At 43.3% G+C, this 25,750-nt stretch overlaps 3 protein-coding genes across 3 annotated transcripts; 1 reads left to right on the plus strand and 2 right to left on the minus strand.

Annotated features, from left to right (window-relative positions):
- Positions 1-1,379: 1,379 nt before the first annotated feature.
- Bfra_003631 (uncharacterized protein) lies at positions 1,380-1,714 on the plus strand (the record flags this gene model as incomplete). The annotated part of the gene is made up of 3 exons (XM_037334037.1): positions 1,380-1,448; positions 1,479-1,527; positions 1,563-1,714. 3 exons carry the CDS (start codon positions 1,380-1,382, stop codon positions 1,712-1,714), a joined length of 270 nt encoding a protein of 89 aa, XP_037194124.1.
- Positions 1,715-5,306: 3,592 nt separating this feature from the next.
- Bfra_003632 (putative gata-type sexual development transcription factor protein) lies at positions 5,307-7,125 on the minus strand (the record flags this gene model as incomplete). Its single annotated transcript, XM_037334038.1, has 4 exons — positions 6,915-7,125; positions 5,938-6,823; positions 5,568-5,882; positions 5,307-5,516 (listed from the first exon to the last, which is right to left on the minus strand). Exons 1-4 carry the CDS (start codon positions 6,944-6,946, stop codon positions 5,307-5,309), a joined length of 1,443 nt encoding a protein of 480 aa, XP_037194125.1. The 5' UTR covers positions 6,947-7,125.
- Positions 7,126-19,660: 12,535 nt separating this feature from the next.
- On the minus strand, positions 19,661-24,409 carry Bfra_003633 (putative glycerophosphoryl diester phosphodiesterase protein; the record flags this gene model as incomplete). The annotated part of the gene is made up of 8 exons (XM_037334039.1): positions 19,661-22,720; positions 23,019-23,052; positions 23,183-23,535; positions 23,560-23,661; positions 23,752-23,856; positions 23,914-24,093; positions 24,156-24,343; positions 24,394-24,409. 8 exons carry the CDS (start codon positions 24,407-24,409, stop codon positions 19,661-19,663), a joined length of 4,038 nt encoding a protein of 1,345 aa, XP_037194126.1.
- Between the last annotated feature and the right edge of the window lie 1,341 nt (positions 24,410-25,750).

Raw genomic sequence — 25,750 nt, forward strand, 5'->3', positions numbered from 1 at the left:
TGTAAAATGCTGGTGACTCCGCTTTATACCATGGGTTGAACGACGGGAGCTACGTTTGATTTTATGATTGTTGTATCTCCCAGGCAAGTGCTTAGGCTGTAGAGCAGAGTTTTGCCCCATGATATCACGCCTGAACAACCTTTAGAGTGTACAGCACGGCATATATGGTTTTTCTGAAAAAAGAAAAGTTAGGGATAAATCCTGATTCTTTTCACAGATATCCCATCAGCCTCAAAAGGCAGTTCATGCCAAGTATGGCATGTGAGAACCACCTTGGGAAATCCTAGCAGAATCGATACATGCGAGGAAATTGCAGATATTCAGGAACCAAAATTCATATGCCAGATTCTCATGGTTCATCAATTCGTTAGTCAATGATCTGAAACACTGAGCCCCGCGAATATCCATCTCATCTTTTGGTGTGATCGACATTCAAACGTCGACTTTCTTTCCAGCTTGAAATAACCACTTGCAGCATTGTCGCTCGTGCAATCTTTACCAACTTGATTGTTCTAGTACAATGAGTACATATTTGTAAGGCGCGACTGCGTTGCCCACACACGCGGGAATCTCAGCTCATATGCTCCTATACACTGGCGCGCAACTCACGCCGCTCTTCGCCAATCGCCACAGGCATTGCTAGTAACATCTGAAAGTTGTCTCTCCCATAAAGTTCGTTAACAGGCTTTAATCACTGGCCCTGGCGTATGTTCGTGGGAGAAGCTTTAAAACACGTAGTGTGAATTGATTTCCCCATAGAACTGCGGCGCTCACTGTGCCAAAGTTCCATTCTCTGGTACCGATCTTGCATTTAATCCGCGGTACCTAAAGTTCCTGTAAATTCAGGGAAAATTCAGTATGATTCATTTCATGTATGAGTAGTTTCTCGATCCATGTTTAAAATCTTAAGTGATTAAAACAGTTCGTTTTATGCATTTAATAATAACTTCGTAGTCCCGAAATCGTCACTCTTCTTTCCATCTGGCTTTTGGTAATTCAGGCTCAGAAAAGCATCAAAAGATGTCTCAGATACCCACAGCCCAGGTGTTTGACAGCATCTAGTATGCACGGAAGCTACCAGCCTGGTGAGATTTAGTGTATCGACAACTCTGTTGCTAAAGATGAGCCAGATGATCGACGCTATCCAGGCTATTCATTTTCAGCACATTGCGATATATCAATCGTGTTAGAAAATATTCACTTAAATACTATGAATCTTGGATGTACTCTCCCGTCAAACTATTCCCTTAGAAATTTACATCTAAATGATCTCGATACCTTGAAGATTGGATTGTTTTATAGTGTACAAACAGCCGCAAGTAAGTACCAAGATGAGGCGGAGATAAGGTCTCGGAAGGCAGCATCATTAATTTTAAGTAATGCTAAGTCAATCCAAACTTATTGCCAAAGCTACCCATGCCAATCGAACATGGGCAGCGAGAGATACCGTTGATATTCTTCCCCTATAATATGCGAAGAGTGCTCTTGGGTTGCTAGATGTCACTGCCCTTGAAGCCAGTTCAAAGGGTAGATCCAAGATACATATTACTATGATATATTAGATTCTTACTGGCTCAACAATGGGGACAACAATCACTCACGTCGAAGTCTTAGATCCGAGACAAACGATCTAAGACACGAAGAGTCAATCAACTTTAGGCGAAGGAAACTCCAAAGTAGCACCGGTACTACATGTAGATCTAGTACGATCTAAAAGTAAATCTACACAATTTCGAGATTGGGAGTATTCGAGGAAATAGAAGAGCCGGAGACAACTGAATCAAGAAGATTGTCTAAAAATATGCAACCTGACTTTAATTACCAGATATCATACTAACACTTGGAAAGATCAAGTTGTACTGTCCAGATACACTGTATACTACCATGAAGCATGGAATTGTTAGAGTCGAAGATCCATGACCAGAAAAGGATTTGACGTCACGCCAGAATGTTTCTGTCAGCTACTCTGATCTTCTGCGGGAAATACATTCGGATCGACCTACATATTGGCTTCAATGCAACCGCTAGATTTATGCACCCGGAGAATCTATCAACGATTTAGTGCAAATTCCGGATCTCCGAGAAAAATCTACTACATCTATCAAAGTAGATCACGAGTATGTTGATTACTCAGTTTAATCCTATCAAGTCATCACCCCAGCAAAAATACCGTATCTCTGTACAACGCTAAGTGGCACGAACTCAGATCCCCGATCTCAAAGTCTTCCGAAATCTCCGCAAATTCCACCGACACGTGTTCCCACCTGATGCAGATTGCCGGCTTCGCACCTAACCGTCTCTTTACATACGATAAACCTCGTGTTCATCTGCACCTGCACTTAGGGAGCCTACAGAATCACGTTTAATTTCCTGAAGTTACAAAGCATATGCAAGAGTACAGGTATAATACGCGAGTGTGTGTGTAGTCTCAGGTATAGTTTACATAGCTTCGCTAAGTGTGGCTTATCCAGGTAGATATGCCCAGGTACGATGTATGCTGTGTACCTTCATATCCGAGACCCTAAACTCTTTTTGTTTGATGTTTATCGCACTTGGATTTGATAAGAGTTCCGTGAAAAGGTTTTGATTGGTAATTACTTGGGTGTCAAGTGCGAAGGAATTATTATTAATGTACACATTTTCATGGAACCTTTCCTGTCCACTAGCTTTGATTATTTCCTATTTTATCCAGATGAATCAATTGCGAATACAAGGCCCAAACTTCTTTAATTTTATGGCCCTCCTTCATCACAAGCCAATATCGCCCTTCACTACATAATTTCCTATTAGCGATTACCATTCTACCCCTCACCTATTTTTCTGTACCGTACTAGATCATTTCACAACATTAAAACCACAGCACATCCCTCGCACAGAATCTTCTTCTCCGATCCGATCGATCCCATTACATACATCAGAAAGTAAAGCTTTATCGCCTCTCCGTTTCTGCAGCCCATCATCCGGATATGCGCATATTTACCAATGTATATACCGATATCCTTGAAACCCAACTTTACACGCACAGCTAAAACTGCATGTGCATCGGTATTCAACTTGTGTACATATCAAGCATACTATCGTCATGATGGTATGCCTCACACGATGCCGTGTACGCATGTCAACAATATACTTATAAAGCCTTCTCGTTTTAATATGGGAATGTCACTCAAGTAACACTGAATTATGACTCCTTGAAAAAGACTGGTCTCAGTTAGAATGTTCTAATCTCAACTGGCTAATCATGCTTGTATATCCAAGTGGTCTTAGACTTCGAACGTCAATTCAGAGATCTATAAGTCCACCGATACGTATTCATTCGTGCACACACAGCATCTGACAATCAAGAACCTGCACGATGATGCTATCTAGTACACATGTTCTACTGCGATCATTTCTACCAATTGTGCCCATAAATCAGGGAATTCAGATATCTACTTGCACGCAAATAGCATTTCTCTGACAGCCAAGTAATTGCAATGCATCTCAAAAAGCTTGCAGATATCTAGGTATCACTACACTGCGCTCTAGCTCCCTACCACTATCGTAGTGATACATTCCCACGATACCGTACAGCTTAGTGAGTGAAGTGAAGTAGTATCTAAGCCCAATTTGCAATCAACATGTACACGACCATCTTCATTTCCCCTAGAAAAACTGCAGAAACCGACCATCGTAGCGCATGCAGGTAACAACCATATACGGTACCTACAACATAGCATTAGCTCTCCGTACGGAGCACATTCTGTAAAGTTTGTCTCACCCCCTGCCATACCCTGCGCGCTCAAATTCTCGATCTCCACCCCCCTCACCCACACGTGATCATCGCCTATACCATCACAACCATCACAACCATCCTAGCTTCTTAGCTTCACATGTTCATAGTCTTCTGAACAAGCAAGCTTGCACACCTATCCCAGTCGGCGAAATTGGCTGTGCGCCAGTGTCAAAGGAACTAGGTCCCGCCGCTTTGGTCCTGTCCCCCGAGTTTGGCTCCAATTTTGTATTCACGATGCGCACATCCCCCAACGCCTCAAAAGGATCGATCTGTGGCCCTGTCTCACATATGCTGACGATCGAGGTCAGTGAGTATAATCACCACCAAACAGATACCCACCTTACCTTCCCATACACAAAAACTTCAAATAAAACTCACAATACAACACGATACAGCACAATACAGCGCACAGCGCATAGTGCATACACAAAAATGGATGAGGCAGCGGAAGATTTGTAGACATTGTTTTAATTTCTTTCATTGCCGTCTTATCTTGCTCTGGCCAATACTATCTACTGATTTATCCCAGCCTATTTCATTGTAACTAGGTCTAAAAGTATTTGTACACCACTAAGACCATCTACGATCCGTGGACCATTCATCTGACAAGCAAAATAAGAGCTTAGGATCAGAGTTAGATCAGATCAGATTCAGATGCAAGATCAGCCGTCCCTTCCGTTCCCTTCTATCCAGCCACTTCTACGTTGTGCCTCCGAACAACGTCCGCTGAGATGCATGCCTTTTTGCTGGATTGGGATCCTCCCCCCCTGCTACCGAATCTCACAATTCTTGAAGTATCCAAGCCAACCCAGCCTATTCCACAATGTATATCCTTACTTGACTTCGTTCCCGCCTCCACCGTAAGCCCAGCTCGATCTTAATGAATGTACCTAGGTATCCACATGATGATGATTCCCCTGAAAAGAAATCCAATAACAGAATGTGCGTGTCTTCCAGAAACCAGGTGCCCAAAATCATGTATTGTAGAAAAGACAAGCAATAGGTAAAAAAAAAAATGGTATAAAATGGTATAAAATGATATCCCAGCCCAAATTCAGATCCCACGATCCGAGATATCCACATGTTTCAGCGCTACACAAAAATCCACATCTGGTAAGTGGGAATATAAAAAAACGCCATCTTATGCGGATGCCAAACCAGAGTCTCAAAACTCGTTGTTGTACCCATAGCCGTAGCTATCAAAATCAAACCAAAACGCCTGGAAGCAAGATTTCCATATGCTTCTGCTACCAAAACTAAATAAAAGCCTTTCTTTGAACGTGAGTACCAAAATGCCAAAATGCCCCTGGTATGCGTGACCCTCGAACAAAACCAATATGTGTTCTCTCCGCCCTGAAAGACGTGTAATTATGCGACTTTTCCTATTCCCGTGATCCTCCAATCAAAACTCTCCGTAACTCCATGATGACGATCGCTAAAGATCTTCATGCTCTGTAACGCTGAATACTTTATACATTAGATTTATGCTTTGGTGGCATATCTTTCACTTCAGTAGGTACTGCTGAAAAGGTTATGATCGTGGTGAATGATCCTCCGAAGATTTGGGTCGAAGTGATGATCCGGTTGAACCTTGTGACTGCTTCATCGTGTTTTTGCGGGTGAGTTTCGCATAATGTAACCCACATGCGTTGCAAAGCGTACGGGCTCCATCTGGTCCTCTTCTCCATTCGGGAGTCTCCGCTCTGTTACAGCTGTGACATCTGCCTGGTGGGGCGGCGCGCTATTCAATTATTAGAAACTTTTGTACAGGGCAAATCGAGTGAATACGTACTCCTCGACGTTTTTTATTATCCGGTCCACCAAAATTTTGATGGTGTCTATCATCGCCATAGATGCTCTCATCATCGTAATCAGTAGCCAATCTGGCACCGCGAGATTGCTCGTCGGCTGCATGCTGCTGCTGCACAGCAGTATCCAACATGCGGTGGAGACAAGATACAACTCGATTACCGTGAACCAGCATCTCTTCAATGGCCCTGCGGTCGGGTGATCTTTCCGGTATTGCAATGTGAGAGCGTGGTTGTTCTTGACTTATTGCGTGGAAATGACGTGACCAATCCTGTAAAGTAGTGCTAGAAACGTTGATCTTTGGTTGATTAGTTAGCGAATTGGACTAAAAATGAAAAGAGCGGATGACAAACTTGAGCTAAATTATTATCAACGTCCCACACCTCAAGCTGTCGCTTTAAGCCCTGATTGAATGGCTCGGGTTGGGTCTTATAATTCTTAAACCCGGCACCGCCTAAATCTCTTTCATCCCGTGGTGGATAAGGTGGTTGAGGATAACCTTGCGCATGGGGTGGAGGATGAGAAGGGTGGACCGGTTGCGCTGGAGCGTTTCCATATGGATGTTGATTGTGTAAAGGAGATGGTTGGCCATAGTCATTCATTGACCTCTCAACAAATCTTTCACTGGCTCTTGGCTCTTGTTCATACCTAGGAGCCTCATATCTAGGCGGTGCGTATGAATTTGCAGGTGGAGGTTGTGGAATAGAAGGATGTAACAACGATGGTCTCCTCGGCTCCGCGAAGCTCCTTGAATCTAAATCTGGGCGTGAGAAAGGCGGTGGTTGAATAGGCATCGGAGGTGAAGGTTGCCGCGATTGAGATGACTGAAATCCTCCGCCCTGCTCATGTGTTCGTGGTGGTGGCAGCACTTGCGATTGTGCATAGGCATTTTGCGGATGCGATGGTGGTGCAGAGGCGGATACAGGGGAAGCATAAGGACCAGGCTTGGTAGAAGTGCTGCTCAGAGCTTCCTGTATCGATGGCAAAGATTGTCGATGAGTGCTGGTCTGCAGCGGATGCGGATGCGCTTTGTCATTCGACGTCCTCCGCGACTCTGGAGGAGATATCAAGCCGCTATGTGAAGTACTGGGCCATCCTGCGGAGTATGGTGCACTGTTTGGGTAGTGGGCGGAGGCAGGACTGGCAGTCGGTGGTGCAGCCATTGGATTTGATTGTATATATCTCGTGTCGGTATTTATACGCTCGATATGTTCACGGTTCATGATGGAGAGGATGCCACTAATATTATATGAATGTCAGCTTGTGTTGTTTTGAACTTGCACTAGCTTGAAAAGAATGCAGTGGTCTTAATGAGACAAGAAGAACTGACCTTGACCTACTGCCACTTTCCGCACCCTCCATTGTAAGATCTGGGAAATATTTCACTCGAATCTGAACAGATTAGATGCCCGGAAACATGCGTGGAATGATATCGTGCTCTTCCGGTTCCGACGTTTGTGCTACTGTAACACCTGTTCACCTAAGCATCTACGAATCTCCCTCAGCTCGAGTATTTCCGCACTATTTCTTTGGCGTTGCTTGATCACTGGCCGGAATGCAAATCGATTATGAGGATGAAGAAGCAGAACAGTTAATTGTTGTGCGGCTGAAAGAAAGGATTTGAGCCTTCCAGATTGCCCTAGCTAAAATCCGACGACCGAGGATCGAATTATTATAGAAGTTGAACTTGTGTTTTATGGCTCGTGGCTATGTATATACACTCGATCGATTGCTGTCGACTGTTCCTATCAAAGGTCTCAAAGTGAGGCAATTGATGCGTTACGTGAGTGGGCCTTTTTGCCAACCACAAGTTTTTGTGTGTGTAGTTTATTTTGAGCGGCGAAAATGGTGAGAACGTCCAGCAGATTCGTTCCAAGAATTTGAATTGAGCGCGGCTATCCCGATATATTCATTCGATCAGAATGAGGCTGAATTACACAGAGGGGAGATTGGAGGGGAAAGGCCCGTCTGATTCTAGTGAGACTTTTTTTCGATTTGAATCAGAAGTTTTCTGTAGCTATATAGAGGTTTAGAATCCAGATAAAAGCTCTAGGTCCATGAACCAAAGGCGAAAATTGGACCAATTGACTCTGCGTCTGTGTTGATTAGGTTGAATGTGAAATTCCAAGTATAAGGATTGCAAAACCGTACGGTGTGTTTCGTGAGCAAAGATTAAGATCAATGTTTCGATGATGTCGAAGGAATGGGAGGAGTGAAGAAAGGAAGAGAGAAAGCAGTAGACTGTGACCGTGTGAAGGCTGCTTGCTCTAACTCCTTGCTCGATTAGGGTTTCGCTCGGTGTGAAAGCTTGTGGAAGTGTGGAAGGAGGAACGAGGTACACAGCAGGGCAGGTGAGCTTCTCGAAGTTTGGTAAGGCAAATGATAGGATAACTATAGGAGTATAAGAGAAGAAGCACAAAGGTTGGGAAGCCGGCAAAGATGAAAAGAAGCAAGTAAGAATGTAGATGGAATAATAAGTCAAGTTTATTTGAACTGCTGAATAAGAGATATTTGGTAAATCGTGAGAAGAGTAGGACTAATTGTAGTTGTGGCCGTAGTTGTGGTTGTGACTAGAGATAAAGTTAGTGGAGCGGGATGAGTGGGAGGAAGCGGCAGCATCGTGCTGTGCTACCTACAAACCTACTAACTTTTTGATCGAGCGGATTCGAGCCGTCACTTGTCAAGCTAGTGATGGTTTAGCTGTGAGATTCTTAGCCTTATAGAGCTAGTCTAAGGGAGGAGATCTGTTAGTTTCCGGTACTTTTACTTGGGTATAATTTCTTTTTTAGGTTCGACTGTGAGATGGATATTGTCATGGCTAAATATTAATGATAATAATGGATGGGGATCGAAGATTAGGAAGGCACAGAGTCGTAGCTAAGGCGAACCCAAACCGTCGCCAAGGATCAAGGTAGTAGCGGCAAAGCAGGAAAGAATAAGGCACTATCGACAAAGGAGATGAGTGGGTGGGAGGGATCATATCGATGTTCTCTTATTAATATTATGATTTGTTACAGGCAAAATCTGCCAGCTAGCAGCAGCTAGTTGGAGAGAAAATCAGATCTATATCGAGTAGTATTTCGGATTACCATGGATGAGTTAGCCTTACAAATCTGTATCAATCTGTATCTAGATCCAGATTAACCAACATCTAGGTTGAATCGGAGGTGGGTCGTTATTCAAAGTGGACGAACGATATGGCATCTAATAAAATCCGAATGTCTTTTGACCAGACGAGGGCGAGCTAATCTTGAGATTTGCGAGTTTACGATGAGCCAGCAGGGATGATAATTGAGATGCGTGGATGTGGCAGACTGCATATCCTTGCACACGTTTACCATGGGTCGGCCCATATTGCTAATATGGATCTCCAAAGTAATGGGTGAGTGGAGGGTCTGGGAGAGAAGAAAGATAGATGGGAGGGGTTCATTTGTGGGTCGTGGGGTGGTGAAAATGGCAGAAGAGTGATGAAACAAATCCAACTAGTAGGGGATTTGACATAGCGTATAAAAGTCTCGAGGACGAATATGATAATGGCTGTGAAAGTGTGCAGGGCTCGCAGAGACCAGGAACATTATCAGTCACAAGAAGAGAGAATGTTTAAATTAATTAAACATTCCATAGATTGACTTCCGCAGGTTGACCCCATAGCCCCTTCATTTGTAAATTTTGCTCGCGTGGGATGAACAATCAATAGCCCTATAGAAAAACGAGTGTCGAAGGAGAATCCAAGTATATTTCTCTCCGGTAACTTAATCGCCTTGTGATCATAATGTAGATGACATGGTATAATATCTTAATAGGGTAGCAATGAATCTAGTCATAGTGCCTGAGACAAGAGTTTTCCCTGATGAAGTCCGATCTGATGTAGGCGAGGTAGGCCAATCTTTAGACCGGATTTGACGTTAAACTCAAAGTGAGATATATGCTACATACCCTAATTGTTCGCGATCATGATCGCTTATTGTTGTGACAACATCGGAGTAAATCCGTGGCGTTATCTCGTAGCTCAAGTTCAAGTTCAAGCATATCTACCTAACCAGCTACTAGTGATACCTATTTTTATGGCACGAACCGTTGGGAACAAAATCAAATCTCCAAAGAAGTCCCCGTATCACATCGCCGAGATCATCACTGAGATCTGTACTTCTGGATCACATTCAGGGGCCGATCGCCAGTTTTATCATTACAAATACCTTACATATATGTCTTCATATTGTTACCTATCACGAATCCCATTTTACTTGCGATAATCCCGTCGCCATTTTAAAGTTTTCCGATCGTTACCAGCCTGCAACTCGCTACGAGCTTTAAAATCTACAGTACAGATGGAATGGCCATTTATTCGTGGGTGGCCCCAGCAAATCACCCTGCACTAATGCACCCTAGATCGGGACCCTGGATGATGCACTCATTTTTCTGTCTTACAATTACTTGGCTGTTCTTCGTGGCCATCTCTCGATGAGATAGAAGTCACGTAAGCATGATACCTACATCTGGTGCATCGTACAGCAAGCAGTGCCGGTATTTTATATCGTTGGCATTGTTGCCTATCAAATTCCCAAATCCCTACATCTCCTACATCTCCTACTGCACCACGTGCAGTATCCAGATACGCGGCCACAAATTGTGAGATCGTGTTACTTGGATTATAATGTACAGTGACTTTTTCCTGCTTGTCCCCACTTCAATACGTATCGTATTCTGTTAACCCTTTAGTGATTATCTTCACCTACTTATCCAGTAGGTGACCATGATCCGTATCAAATGCTGACGGACAAATCACAAGTGCATGTTATTTATCCTCAATTTGCATATTGTACAACCTGCCTTTGTGCCACCAACTTCATTTCATCATAGATTCGGGTAGTCGCCATATCTTGCCGCAACTTGCCGCCTTCGCCATTGCCATGGAACACGAACACACCAGGGCCTTTGCCCACTTCGTTCAATCTTGTTCATCTCACCTTCTATTCTTACAGAAGCTGGAACGTTGGATCTTTTCCTCCACATGTATGTCTAGGATAAAACATTTGTTCTCGTAAATTCTGAATGCTCCATTGAGGAGCACATAGTGGCTCGCCCCCTTTCAGCCGAAATCTCCCCAAATCTCTTAGGTCTATCCATCACAGAATAGAGGTCAATTTCTACAAGGCTACACGGCAGATCACTTCCATTTATGATATCGCTAACTTTAATTTTTCCCTCTACAGCCATCAAGCTTTTTAATGCTAATGGTCTCACGGTGAGCTTTGCGAAGAAAACGTCGGCTGATAGAAAAAAGGGATGAGGCCATGGGCCATAGCCTAGAATTCTCACTAAATCTGGAGGGCGAATGTGTTACATTCACTAATTAACTGCAGGTTCTAGGGTGCTATACTCGCATACTGCTACTTATCAACCTCAAAAATACTGATTGCTTCGATGAAACCTATCACGGCAGTCACAAATTCATGCACTCATGCACTAAGAAAAATTGTTCTCATAACACGTCGGCCATTTTGGGACTCGGCACTAACAGTTCTTTTCCTTTGTTGGTATTCAAACCCTTGATGATACAGAGATTGCATTGAAGATCTTCCTAATTCAGACATCGGCATATTTTCACCCCTGACAGCTTGGGGCCGCGGTTATCGTTGTGCTGCTGTCTAATAATCCCAATTCGTCACATCGAAGTACTTTGCCGACGGAGATACTGCAAGTTTAGCCTCTCACAGTGTCCAAAAGGCTCCCTTGCCAAGATGAACCAGAAGGATTTTCATTCAGCTTGTTGATCCAAAAGTTGGAAGTCAAACTTTATAGTTGTGCCGCAAAGAACCCAAAATGAAGTTTGAACTTTCGAAGTGTCCACATTTACGGAAAAACGTTGAACATTTCAAAGCTCGGATCTCTCACAGATTTCCAGCAGAGTATTGCTTCAGATTGTTGGATATTCTCTTCCTAAGCAATTTAAATCCTTGTAGATACCTTCAGATTTCAATTCAGAACAGCCCTCAAACAATTGAGAATCTGGAGGGCTCCAGTAAATATTTTGACAGCTGCATGTTTCGGGATCCCACACCCAAGCGATCCGCTTCCATCTATCCATCCATCCACGGTCTTACCTCTTGAGTCTTGGCCAACACCATCATTACCTTACCGCCTGTGGGGATTTCAACGTCTACGCTCGCAGAAGTAGATGCGCACGTATGTCTTTGGTGACTCGGTGAGCGTGGTATATATGGCACTCTCTGCTGGCAAGCGAACCCTAGTGGCTTAGATCAAACGATGCATCATCATCATAGAATATGAGCGAGCCATTAAACTACGTCAAGACCAATGTTATGTCATAATTTTGGAACCATTTTCAACATTTCCAATATCATCCGAGACCTGAGACCTGAGATTATCTCGATTCTTTGATATAAAATAAACCACTAAAGAAAACAGGATGCAATCATGTCTACAATCATTACTGCCTTGAAGATCCAAATCATATGAGGACTGCTATTACCAGGGGGGGGTTTTAAAATGGGTGATGATCCTCCTGGTGACATATTCCCCGAACACGAACTGATCCCATCGGAAAGATCCAAGATTCGAATAATCTTAGCAGGAATTTAAGTTAGACCCATCCAGATCCAAGATTATGTCTTTCCACAACAAGGAGGTTCATCATCGCCACGTGAAATTCATGGATAAGCCTTGCTACAAGCGCAACGGTTTTCTTCTCTTGAGTCTAATGAGATGATGGCTAGGATTCAGAATCTAGTACTTTGGTTTTAACAATACGATATTTTCGACACACGCACTATAATATTTACTGAGGACTTACGTTGTACGACTTTGTCCTTCTCCTCGTTGATGAAGACAACGGAGCAAACTTTCCAGGTTGAGCTTCATGATGCACAAAGCCCCCTGATCATGCACATCGTTGCACATTTTCTTACACTATCATTCGACTCCCCAAAATCTTACGGTCGCGCACACGCATCATTCATGGATGACAAGGCCACTGGATCGCCGATTAATACCCTTGTGCCCCGTAGACAAAGATCTAAATCCTCCCCACCGTGTCGGATCTAGAAAATTTTAAAGGAAAAAGATGATTAGTCCTTGCACTAACCACACGATGCGTGCGCAAATTACACAAATTACGATTGGATTCTAGTCAAAATATCAATACTCGCAGTAGTTTTAGAGACTACGATAGAGGTAACTGTCAAAGAATCTCCCTCTCCACCTTTTAACTTCATCCGGGCCTCCGAAAACCTTTCTTTTGTTTCTAAGGTAGTTCTTCGTTGATACCCAAATGCTGCATGTTAGCCACTAAATCAGATGGAGGCTTATAAGTCACGACAATGAATGGGGAAATCTCCTAGTCAAGTCAGCCACATTTATAGCTCGATCGATGTCTGCATCTCAAAACTTCCTCCGAGATGAACATACATAAAGCGTCTCATTTGACAAAATTTGGACAAGGCGGACACCAAAGCTAGAAATGATATAGTGGATGCTTTGGGCTCGGACGGGATCTTCGTCAGTTCTTACTGTAAATTGGTGGACCCCGTCGAGGCTTCTAGCAAAGGGCTTTTGCCGTTTGCCCGTTTTAAACTGGCCATTCACGTGGTCTTTCCCTGAATTTTTGAGTTCATTGAGTTGACAGATGTTTCTCACATTTAGTCACAATTAACCCCAATCACTCTCAAATACGGAGGTTTTGACCATTGCAACTAATTCAGGTCGTACAACCTTATAAGCGCTCGAGACGTCTGATATGATGAGGGATTTCAAATGATCTATCTGAGTTTCGGAGAGTATGCTAAGATTATTGGTGAAAGGAGGTAAGTCGTACGATTATCCCTTACCGAGGGGTTTGAGGCTTGCGGGAGCGGGAGCGCCAACGTATGATAAAAAAGTTGTTGACTCATGTCACCGCGGTCAGCAAGAATCTACTAAGATAATAGATCGTGAGATTCGAAAAAGTCTAATAACCCGTCGATCGAGTTCATCTTTGTGCCCGTTATGCTCCGTAGAAAATTACCGATTAGGCCGAGTCAGTTTTCCCCAAGCTCCCTTTCGAGTCTCCCCATTCTTTTACGTGCGGATCTTCTCATTCATATCCGCATCGTCACCTCGATTGCGTATCTTTATTTCGGAGTGTTACTGCTTTTATCCTAGGGTATTTCCTTTTTGTAAATGTTCTATTATCGATTTCGAAGATCAAGTTATTATCTGACGGTCAAGATAAACACATGAACACTATAACGTTGCTGCTCATCACTGTCACCGTCCCACAAGCTATTGCAACCTATATTATACTCCATATTTCCTAAAGAGTCGAGACGAGAACATTGTATCGCATCGAAATGGGAAAGATAATCGCCCGATCTCATGCATACTGAAACCCTGATGCTTGCTTAGAATAGTGTCTTCTTCCCATGGAGATATTGCTAAGATGATCCTGAGATTTCCGACCGAACCCTTCCATCGGTACTCCATTCAAGTCACGACTTGGCCGGACGGTGTGCATCATTCTTCCGGGAGAATTGTTTCTACGACACTACGATTTATTAGCCTTGTATTGCAACGCAAAAATCCTGGTTATAGTGATGCATGCAAGAAACAATCACTTCTCATCGTTTTCCCCACTTGAGACTTTTACCCCGGTAAAGGAATCCAGAATATGACCAGGAGTTGCAGAGACTTTTCAAGTGATTTCGCTGCGCGAGCTATCAATAAATCAATCCTACGAAGCATCAGATCTAATGAAATTTCTGGGCATGGCATGATATCTAACTGGGTCTCTACTCATCCGGATTTGGTGGCCCAATATATCAATATTGAAATGCAGTGCCGTTCAATCATTAATATTGTGGCTTACGGCACAGCAACCGTTTTTTTTTACCCCAAATATGTCACAGACTAGGATCTAGAGACATGCAGGTTTTTCATTATCCAGAAACCTCAAACCATAGAATGGAATTTATCCTGGCCCTCGCAAAACCCTCGCGTAGGAAGATGTAAGCTTCATCTAAGATCTGCTTATCTTCAACTTAACTCCCTGCCCTGTATTCCTTTTGACTCGGGTTCGACAAACTCCTACACTGCAGGTAAATCATGGGCGCATAGAGAATAGGCTTGAGACAATGAATATATGCTTACAACCTGCGGGGTTCTGCTCACCGAGCTGAGTTTGGCTCGTACAGTGGTCCAATCCCCAATCCCACCTTTTAGTTCCGCTTTCCAACAAAGTACCATTTCAAAGAACCCTAACATATGCACTGCAGCACAACAATACAAGAGAGTAACAGGATGACATTGGGCGAACACTATAGTGAATATTGAAATTTCGATCTTCATATCTGAATGAATCATTCCGCAGTTTGACCAAGGGTTCGACCAGATTCCCATGTTTATTGATGTCAAGATGAAAATCCATCTATGAAGATCACAAAAAATCAAGTATATGTGCTTACTTTCTGATAGATATCCCAGCCTCCATCCATTGATATGATCATGGTTGGGATATTGCATATTACCTGACTAGCTTACCAAGATATCATCTGAATGCCTTTTCACCACTCATAGTGTATTATCACCCGATTGCATCGTTGTACTAAAAATGTGAAAGATTACCTTTGCGGAAGATTGTCTCGCGCTTGCATCTGCAGGTGTGGGTGAACGGGTATCTAACAGATTAAGATCTCAAAGATTTCCTGTCATCTTACCATCTCATCTTATATAAACCGGACTTTTGTACTTCCGCAATTATGCGCCTAGATTTATGAGGGATACAATGACATATTGTATCACCTTACTGGTTCTCATCACATCAAGTCCGGCACGATTGCAGAATGCGGAAGGTTCAACCTCCACAGTAAGGAGCAAAAAACCTCACGTGGCACCAAAAGGCCAAGTTAGCTGGTCATCGTATTTGCTTCTTGGATTTTCACGTTGTAATCACTTTTTCTTTTCCTGCCAGCTTCCAATAAATTGTGACACGATTCAGTGAAAAATAATCGCGACTCTTTCAATTGCTATCAAGTTGCATACCTACCTAGTAGCTAATCATTCGATCTGAATGATCTTAGGGTTAAGGTGTGTGATATAGGTAGCTACGTAACTGTTTCATCTGCATTCTCGTCCCAATACAGGAGCTTCACCGGTAGCAGACGTCTACAAAAGAAATTCTATTTTTAGCAATGTCAAGTGATGTGTGCGGACGAGAATGGTTCAGTCAGCCTTCAAACTATTAGATGCATATAAACGTGTATTTTGAACACGACGTTGAGGGAAATACAAAGATGGCGCATGTGAGTCTTCACGTTTTGTGGCGTATGAAAGAATCATCGTGGCAACGCCACCGTGCGGTATGTTTTCTTTTTCTCCTCAAGGAAATGATTAAAGCAAGGAAGCTCGTGACGGACCGTCTGTCGCTTGGAATAGAGGGCTTGAGTTCATCAGATTTGTACAAAAATTGGCTCTTGTTCTTCATATGAAAAGTCCGTATGCCAATTTCATGTGATTGCGAGAACTTTTGCCGAGGGTGGCTTACGAATGTCTCGCTATTAAGCGCTCGACGACACGATGTCAGGAGCGTATCATATTGTCCCTTATCCGCCTGCATGATTCTCTCGGGCCCGTGTCTCAAGTCAAGAGAACGTTGACACCAGTTCGAAAGTATGCTTTCTTATCGTGCCTCTTTATGTCTTGCCCGCAAGGCGTTGTTCAAGCCGTTAGATGCGTGGACGAATAGCGAAAGGCTGAACTCAATCAAAAAGAACTATCATGTCATTTAATTTTGTTCAAGTCTGGAATTTTCCAAATTGTGAATAGTTTCAACATGTCTAGCCTTTAAAATCTTCCTTCCCTCCTCTCCTTGCGTCCTTCCACCCTTCATACAAGATCCATTTCCCTTTGACGAGCTTGCCGCCATAAATTGCGACTTCAAAGAATATTTATCTTGAGACATTGACTATGCCATGTAAAGGCAATGTCCCGCAATGTTTCGATGACACTGTGTGCAGGACATAAAAATCATAAACCCTCCGAATGGTCTCATAATTATTCCGTGGCTGCGTGGCTGAAAACTCTCAAGAAATACTTCTTTCATCCTTCGATGATCTTTCCTTGCATATCTTGTACACCGATCAATAGAAAGATCTTGTTCCTCGCGAGTGCAGATCAGCCGCGTGAATTCTGAGTCACGAGCGTATTTTCTAGTTGCATATGTATTCAGATAAAGTGTGATTAGGGTCCCGAGGAGTGGAGAAAGGATCTACTGCTAGTGGCACTTTACTGCCGAGACACCATGTCGATCGACGGACATTGTTCAGCTTCCGCTAGAGATCGCTAGGGGTCGATTGCTTCAAAAAGTTCGATGGCGATAATGTTTGCTAAGAATAATTGTTCGGAAGCAATATTATCCAGTTTCACAGATTCAGATTCTTCGGATCTGGTGGAATGTATCAATGGAGATCCGTAGGTCACCGGGGTACAAAATGTGGAATAATTCAGGGGCTGAGGATTGGAGCTCAGTTCACTAAGAGCACATCGCGGCTCGCGACCTACACTCAAAGTTACAATTGGGGGTTCAAAGCAAATATTCCATGTCATAATTGAATTATTTATTAATTATAAAGGTATTTTTAAAAATTGAATATTCCTTCACATAGATAGGTAGTATTTCATATATCTCGTCTATTATAAAATACATACAAAATAATATTTTGATATTCAGGGGCTTACTAATAGTCGGCGTGAAGTATTGATGGTCACAGCTTTTGAATACATACCTATCCACCTAGTTATACGTCGTATAGTATGCGGACACTTATTTTGGCCATGGGTACGTGCAGTCTTTCTAATTAAGCTTTCTAAACCATACGGAGTACTCAATTCACAGTTACAATTACTATGTTTACAAGAAGGCTTGATTTCATCTTTTCTCGATCAACATTAGCTATGGATTAGTGTTCAAGTGGACATTCAATATGTGCACAGACTACTTCTTCCCCGCTACCTGAAAGGAAAGCGACAATCAACCTAAACAGGCTTGAGAGATCAACCACGCTCCCCTCTTTTTAACTGCTCTGCATGTTTTATAATTCCTTCCCAATTCCGTCTATCCACACGCCTCATATGCAAAATGCCACCTCGCAGACGCCGCTAAACCTGCAATGAGAAAAATATAATCACACTTCGAAGGAAATGAACGATGAAACGACAGGACATGATTTTTTGGTCTATACACCTTCTTCACCCTTGACATTATTACATCTGAATGGATATTAGTGTTCCAATATTGATGTGTTGTTGAAAACTTGGCATGGATCTCAGCTGTCGTTTCGCAAATCGGTCTTTATTCGAAGCTGAACGCTTTGACGACGACAATGGAGACCACGAAAACTCAATTCTCCAGCACGCCTAATAGACGGTGACTCCTTTTCCTTCCTGTCTTCGCACAGTTCCTCGTACAATTCTCCACAGGGAATCAGGAATAGTACACCGCATGTATACCCAACTCCTCACCCGCTGCTTCTGCCTAAGACATCCCCCAAAGACCTCGCAAGGATTCTCCCGTTCGAGAAATTTCTCGGGTGGCGATGGAAGGTGCAATTGACTAGGTGGAAATGCTCGCTGAAATCGAAATGTAGCGAGGGCATCGGGGAGAAGTACTCACTCCACTTACCTGAGATTCGTTTGCGGATTATCATCATGTTGGAGGATATTCTCATCCACTTCGCGGAATTATTGATTCTTCAAAGACGTTCTTGATTCATGATGTTTCACTTTCCTCAATGACTTGCAAGTGTAAAGTGTTGATGTTGGATGTTGAATAACGATTTTGGTTTTGGGTTTGATGAAGTGTCAATAGCAAGTTTGTGTGGCATGTGTCTGTCTAGGTAAGGATAGTGTGGGCGGGTGGCGAGAAGGATTGATATGTTTGATTTGCACGGGAAGGTAGCTAGGAATTTCTTTTTGCCTTTCACCACAAGGAGCCGTGGCGTACTTCTATTGCTTCTTTAGATACGCATATTTCATGGATCTGGAGGACTAGGAAACCATGGGCTATCACAGGAATGGTGTAAGTGACATGGACTCTTTGTCAACTTCCAAGGCGGGGTTCATAGTATTGAAAATCGCTACTGTGTGCTTATGGCTCATGTGTCTTTGTGTCTCTGTGTCTTTCCTCAGTGGGTTCGCTTCTACGAGTTGAGATTCGAAAGTACTCGACTTGAGATGATAGATGAACATGTTGTATGCATCATTCTAGTATTCATCGAGCGTAGAGGTCAGTACGTGCAGCCAGATCTACTTGTAAACACTCATGAAGTGCAAATAATCGATGATGATAGGAAAATCTCCGTACAATACTGTAGTTTGTATCTAAGAAGTAACTGTAACAGAGTACATGGTATTCAGAAGTAAATTCTGATTTCGAGAACTTGATTTGTATACAGCTATTCACTTGTTTAACCATCCATTTAACCACTACCAAATCCGTTGATGCCTACCTAGTACTGCAATTCTCTTCCCCAACTCCACAAACAGAACCTCGTATATCTCATCCAACTCCACTCACTCCACTACACTTCATTTCACCTCCACACAGCAAAATAACAGCAAAAACACACAGAAATTACACTCAAGGAAATACAAATTCCCATTATAAAATCAACTAGCCAGCAGATCTTACACTCCAGCGCCAACCAGTATAGCAGTAGCAATAGCAGTATATAATCCATCCATACATCCATTCATTCATTCATAACCTCAAATAGCTTCATGACACCGTATTCCAGCATCCTACATTCAGAACTTGTATACCGCATACCAAATCTTCATTCCCAAATTCCCTTTCTCCAATGATCTGATCTGATCTGATCTACTCTCAAGCTGCCGTTATCTAGTATCTACTCGCATACCAATTTCTCCTGAACCAAAATATCATACCATGCCCTCCACACATATCATCTCGTACGCCTCATCCCATTACATCTCTACTCCATTCCTCACTCCCTCCTAGAACTCCCTCCCAGAACTCCCACCCTCCCCTCCCCTCCCCAAACTCAAACCTAAACCCCCCTCACATCACAAACCTCCCTTTCCATCTCTCAACCCCCTCAACCTCTCATCCGCCCTCCTAAATTCCTCCTCCATTCGCTCTCTCTGTCTCCTCCGCGCCTCAATCTCTTGTTGGTTTTCCGTTTCCGTTTTTCTTGATGCAGGAGGTGGAATCTTTTTCCTGATTCGGAGGGGCCGGATGAGGGGGATGCTGGGGTCGATACTGGGATCGATGTCGAGTGGGTAAATGGGAGACATTGTGTTTGAGAGGTTTGACTGGGGAATGCGTTGGAGGGATAATGGAGATTGAAAGTGAGAGTGGAGGTGTTGTTGTGGTGGGCGAAGTGAAGAAGGAGATGGAGATGGATGAAGAGACTGAAGAGATTGTGGTGGAGTGAATGTAGAGAGAGGTGGATGTTTAGAGGGAAAACATGTGGAGACATGGTGTGCGGGTGATATTGTAGACGGATGTATAAGCTGCGACAACAAACCCGGACCCTCTTCACACATCTCCCCACTCAAACATCCATCCCTTCCCTCCCCATCCCAAGTTTTTCCGCCCAAACTTCCCTCAACAGGACTAACCGGACTCACAATCCTATTCAAATCCTCACACGAACTAAGAGGACTCACATCACCTGGACCATTCCTTAACACAGCATCCCAAGTACCTATCGTATGATTCGCATTTATATCTATCGAATCTTCTACTATCTCTTCCCTCGATACTTCTCCTGGTTCCTCCTTACCCATGCTCGCTGGCTCGCCTTCTTTGATATGCTCTATGGAAAATCTGCCACTTGCATCTCTACCAATCTTGGGAAGAACAGCTACGTGTTTTGCGTATGTTTTTGGAATTGCAGGGACGTCCGGAATAGACATCGTATGATGCTGAATCGGACGCTGCACATTTGAACTACCCATTCTTCGTCGAGGCGCTTTGATGAACGTCTTAGAAGGAGAAACAACATTCCTCGTAATTTCTTCATGAATCCCGTCGTTTCGCGAAGGTATAAATTGCGAAATAGTTGTCACGGTAGACAATCTATCAATTTTTCTCTCTGGTACCAGTGGATCTGTACGAGATTCGGGTTTTGATATGGCTGTACCTTTCCTATTCCAGAGTCGAGGTGATTGGTGACCTTGCTCGCTTTGTTTGCCTTTCCGAGGTGGGGATATAACCGTAGGAGATGAAGGTAGAGAAGAGTATCTAGTGCCAGCGATGGTTTCCTGCGCAGGCGCTTGTGTATCTGGTAACAAAGGTTGGTCTCTTGCTGGATCCTGAGGAATACTGTCAAGAGTGTTGCTCCGGGCGATTTCATTAGCCAGAGGATGTCGAGAATGTGGAACATTCTCTGTGTTATTCCTTTCAGGAAAAGAAAAACCGTGAGGAAGTTCATTCGTCTTGTCCAAGAGTTGTCGACAATATGGTACATCTCCTGTATTACTCCTTTTGGGTAAAGCAAAAAACTGAGGAGGAAATTCCTCTAATATGTCCGGGGGGTATCGAGCATGTGGTGCATCTCCCGTATTGCTCCTCGTAGGTAAAGCAAATTCCCGAAGATGTTCTTTCGTCGTGTTCTTTTTCTGCGGTATATCAAAACACCTGGGCGGCTCAACAAAGTCCACGGCATGCTGAGAAGTTCCAAAAGGCGCGGAAGATACTTTCTCGAAATTATTTTCCTGCGTCCATGGAGATTTGCCGATTCTCTTCTCGTCTCCATGAGTATTTGGTAAGCTCGCACTATGACCCACGGTATCTAAACCTGAACCTTGAGATCGAAAAGGTATAGGAATCGGCAACGCTTCGATACTACGAGAGTGTACCGAATGACTTAAAGCATGGGGCCGAAGAGGTATGTGGATAGGCGACGAAGGCGTTGAAGTTCCAAATCCTCCTTTCCAAACTGCAAGTACATTATCGATGTTATCCGGTGTTAGATTAATTGTGTCCCCATCGATTGCCTCGGTAATGATCTCCATTCGTTCCTCATCAGCCTGAGAGAACTCGGTTTCCCGGCTCATTCTTCCTTGTCCACTTGAGTGAGTATCATGACTCCATCGCTCTGACGTCCCTTCCTGGTGGCTATTTTCGACGTCGGAGATTGTAGAATCTCTAATAAAGGAGTTGACAACTTCTGAATTGTCCGCAAAGGGATTTTGACCGATTTCGCTCATGTATTCTCCGGCATGCCTCTCGGCAGTCCATTTCTGTGATACATCACCTTGACGTTTTTGAGGTATATCGATGGGTGCTGAAATCGCATTTGATATCGCAACATCTGCACCACTGCACGCAACTACACCTTGAAAATGAAGGTCGAGAAATTCTTTAGGCGTAAGATACTCATACCTCGTAGCATCATCAACCCTCCGATCGGCTGCCGATGCAGACAGAGAACTTTCTTCCATGTCTTCGCTCTGTTTGCCTCCTCGAAAACCACCAGTAATCGTATTGAACCTACCGAGTTTTGATTTGACATTACCCTGTGTGGGCGATACATGCTCACCTGTTGCCGCGGTGTCCTGCTCACTCTTCGGTCGAACGATCATTTTCCGTAGACTGCCAAATACATTTGGTTTTTTGGATTTGCCTTTTATTGGAAGACTTTGTGTTCTCAGTCCGTCAAGCTTGATCTCTTGCGTGCTTTCATTTGTCTGATCGTATATATCGTGCGATGGTCCAGCGTCGAAGCTTGCCTTGTTTGTTCCAGAAAGAGCTAGAGAAACATTCTTCAGCCCTTTCTTCTCGCGTCGTGCTTCTTCAGTTCCATTCTCATATACCCTAGCACCCTTCACCCTACCAGTTTCATCTCCATTTGCCACAATTTCAAACGTCCCTATGGCCAGCATATAGTTGTTCTCCTCACCCTTTCTCCAGTTCCCTTCCTTCCCGCCAACAGTACTACTAGTAGACTCGTTTTTCCTCTCCACCCAGTGTACCACAAAGTTGTCACTATTCTGGCCTCGGCACTTGCGGCAGCTCACAAAGTAATGAGCGATAGTTGGAGGGGTTTTAACGCACTTTTGTCGCGGGACACTAAGGTACAAGGGGCAGCGGTAAGTATAGTTTTGTTTGTGATTACACTTTAGAATTATTGTGTATGTATTGCACATTTCTGGTTATTGCGTAGATTAAATAAGAAGAAGAGTTTGAAGACATATTGCAAGTGACAAATTACATATAATCAACGCGAGTATGATTCTTTACTAAAAGAAATGATGATTGGATCTAGGAAACTGGTGATTCAAGGAGTAAAGGGTCATTTGCTGTAAAGAAAACAATAACAATAGATACAAATGAAGGAACGAGTACATTTCTGTTATTGATATTGAATCACAATTAACGTTTTCAATGGCGTCAGGCAGGACATCTCGAACCCACCATCATCATTTGACAGATTTCCTCGATTTCTTCACTATTTTCACCTTGCTAATCAAAGTTCTTCGAGTTCCTGCGGTGAATCATATTAAGCCTGTGGGATGAAAAGTCGGCAAAACTCATGCGTGCTCCTTAATTTTCAAAATATTCTAGAGTTGATATGTCACGAAGACAATGCCGCATTGCGCTTCGATGTCTCATAACCTTCTTTAACCTTTTTCTTATCTATTTTAAAGCCATATCTGTACCTGAATAGCCATGAAAATAGCACGGCCAATAAATTAAACCATATAATCAAGGCCCAATCTTTGAGCCCGAAGCCAGGCTCTTTCGAATCTGTAGAGTCGTATTTCTCACAGACTTCCAGATACTTCTTGGGGTCATCAGAGATAACCCCATCTATATTATTTTTGATACACCATCTCATCCATTGCTCTTCATTAACAGTCCATGCAAACATGGATCGTTTTGCAGCTTTGGCATCGGCCATAAATTTAGAACCGCCAGGTCCGAATAAAATCTGCCGTAACATATTGAAATTTACATTGGGTATGGACAAAAACTCTCTCGCATACCCTATTGAAAATCCAATATGCGTTATGGGAAAATCGGGAAGGTATTTGGCGCACAGAGGAATATACTTGGCCTACATGAATGTCCGTCAGTAACCCTTCAAAAATGCGCAGAAAGATAGCTGATAAGGGAAGGGTTAAGTAAGAAGAAAGGAATGACTTACTGCCCAGCAGCCTAATAGAACTCTCTGATTCCAAGGTCTTGTTGGCTTCACCTCTCTAATCGATGAAGCGATTAAACTCATTAATTGGTCTGCATCATTATCCAGCTTTTTACTCTCGTTAGCTCGAGTTCTCTCCTAACATTGTTATAGCGGCAAATGTACCTTGATATCTAACAATATCCATATATCTTCTAACCCAGGTTTAGTGAGGTATTCTAAGAGATCGGTGAGGCGAGGCATAGGTTCATGAGGAGCCTGAACAGTGCGAAGGGTAGATATATACGACCAGTCGCAATCGATGATCTTGGCGTCTTTTCCAAAGCATCTCTTAAGGCTTGGATCCTTGAGAGGCGCGTTAGCCATCTTTCTCACCGAGAAATGGAATCCCTAAGGTCGCAACACACATGTGAAATAACCAAGACCCCGTCCTTTGTGATGTGTAAATCGGTTTCTATCGCATGCGCGCCTATTTCAACAGCACCTCTGAATGCGCCCATTGTATTTTCTGGATTCGCAGCTTTGTACCCTCGATGTGCAATAGCTTGTGGGAATGTTCGACCGCGCCGATCCGGTTTGGCCAATGTGAAAGTTGCTTGAGCGATATTAGCCATGATTCTGAGAATCCTCAAGCAAGCAACTCACAATGAGGAACCTCCATTTTCTCCTGCGGCAAAGCTCGTGGTTCACCAATTCTAAGTTTGCAGATAAGTTGTTCGCAAGATTGATACCTAGGAGGCTGAAATGTGAATGGCAAAGATGTGTAGTGTTAACTGCGGGCCGCTTCGATCGGTGCAGGAAGTCGAAACCCTTGATCCTGGAGGAAGATAAGTGATGCGCTTGAATTTTGGCAACCCATGTACATGAATGACGATATCGTAATTCGATAAGACGATCACTTGTTTAGTAATTTCCTTTTCGCAGACTTCAGAAGGAATGGTGATCGATATTACAGATAGTCCTGAGAGATTTTCAATTTTTCCAGACGCCGGAATGGCAGTATGCGATGGAACAGTCGTATGCAACAAATCCCCAAACAAAGCGTGAAGTGGTGTCTGAGGTAGCGGCGATGTACAGAATCCACCTAGGTAGTCCTACAATTAAATCGAGTACACGATGGGATCCGCAGATGTGAATGTAGGCGCGGGAGCCGTATATATTTGTTAGTTTTGTCTGACCGCGATAGATAAATGAAGTGAGAACAAATCAATCAATCCGACGAACTGCCCGTTTTGTTCTCGAACTCAAAATAAATGAGAAGCATAGGAAATATATCAATTGTTAAGTGTCAATTGTATTCTAAGTATTCTTGCATGCGTGAGTGTGGTATATGGATGTATGGAGTCTATCCAAGAGATGTCGGCATTACCTTATCGGACGGGGTTTGGACTTGGGCGCAAGGGAGGTCGTGAATGCGGAGGATGTAACCAGACTTGGCCTAACAGCCATGAAGAATGAAATTATCTAGTACTTACCTGGGTACGGAGGGATACCGGCTCGAGACTGGTATCCAATCTACCTACCTAGCATCTGTGCTTCATGTTTGACTGCTTGAAGATCTCTTATTATCGTCTTCGTGAACCATACAAACATCAACAATATGGAAACCTTGCCAACTTAAGTTAAGCATTGTCAGAAGCGAAAAGCTTAATCTTCCTATCTACAGTACTTCAGACTTTTGCGTCTCATCCATCACTTCTATTGTTTCATCATGCTTACTGCTCACGCACCTTTGGGCCTGATATGGCATTTTTGAAGTTTCACAAAACCCTTCGAAACCAGCCCGATGCATAAAGGTTGATGCCTCAAAAATAATAGGTCTCTCGTCTCAATCTTATCTGACGGAATACTTGTCACATCTCAAACAGAAATTTGGGTCACTATCTAGGTAAGCGACCTTGTTGCAGGAGATAACAGCATATGCAGCTAAACATACAAAGATTTATGACCATCGCCATTCGTTAATGCTTGCTCAATGTCTTTCCCCTTCACAATTTCCTCA

The sequence above is a fragment of the Botrytis fragariae genome (assembly GCF_013461495.1).
Source record: "Botrytis fragariae strain BVB16 chromosome Unknown tig00000045, whole genome shotgun sequence".
Lineage (NCBI taxonomy): Eukaryota > Fungi > Ascomycota > Leotiomycetes > Helotiales > Sclerotiniaceae > Botrytis > Botrytis fragariae.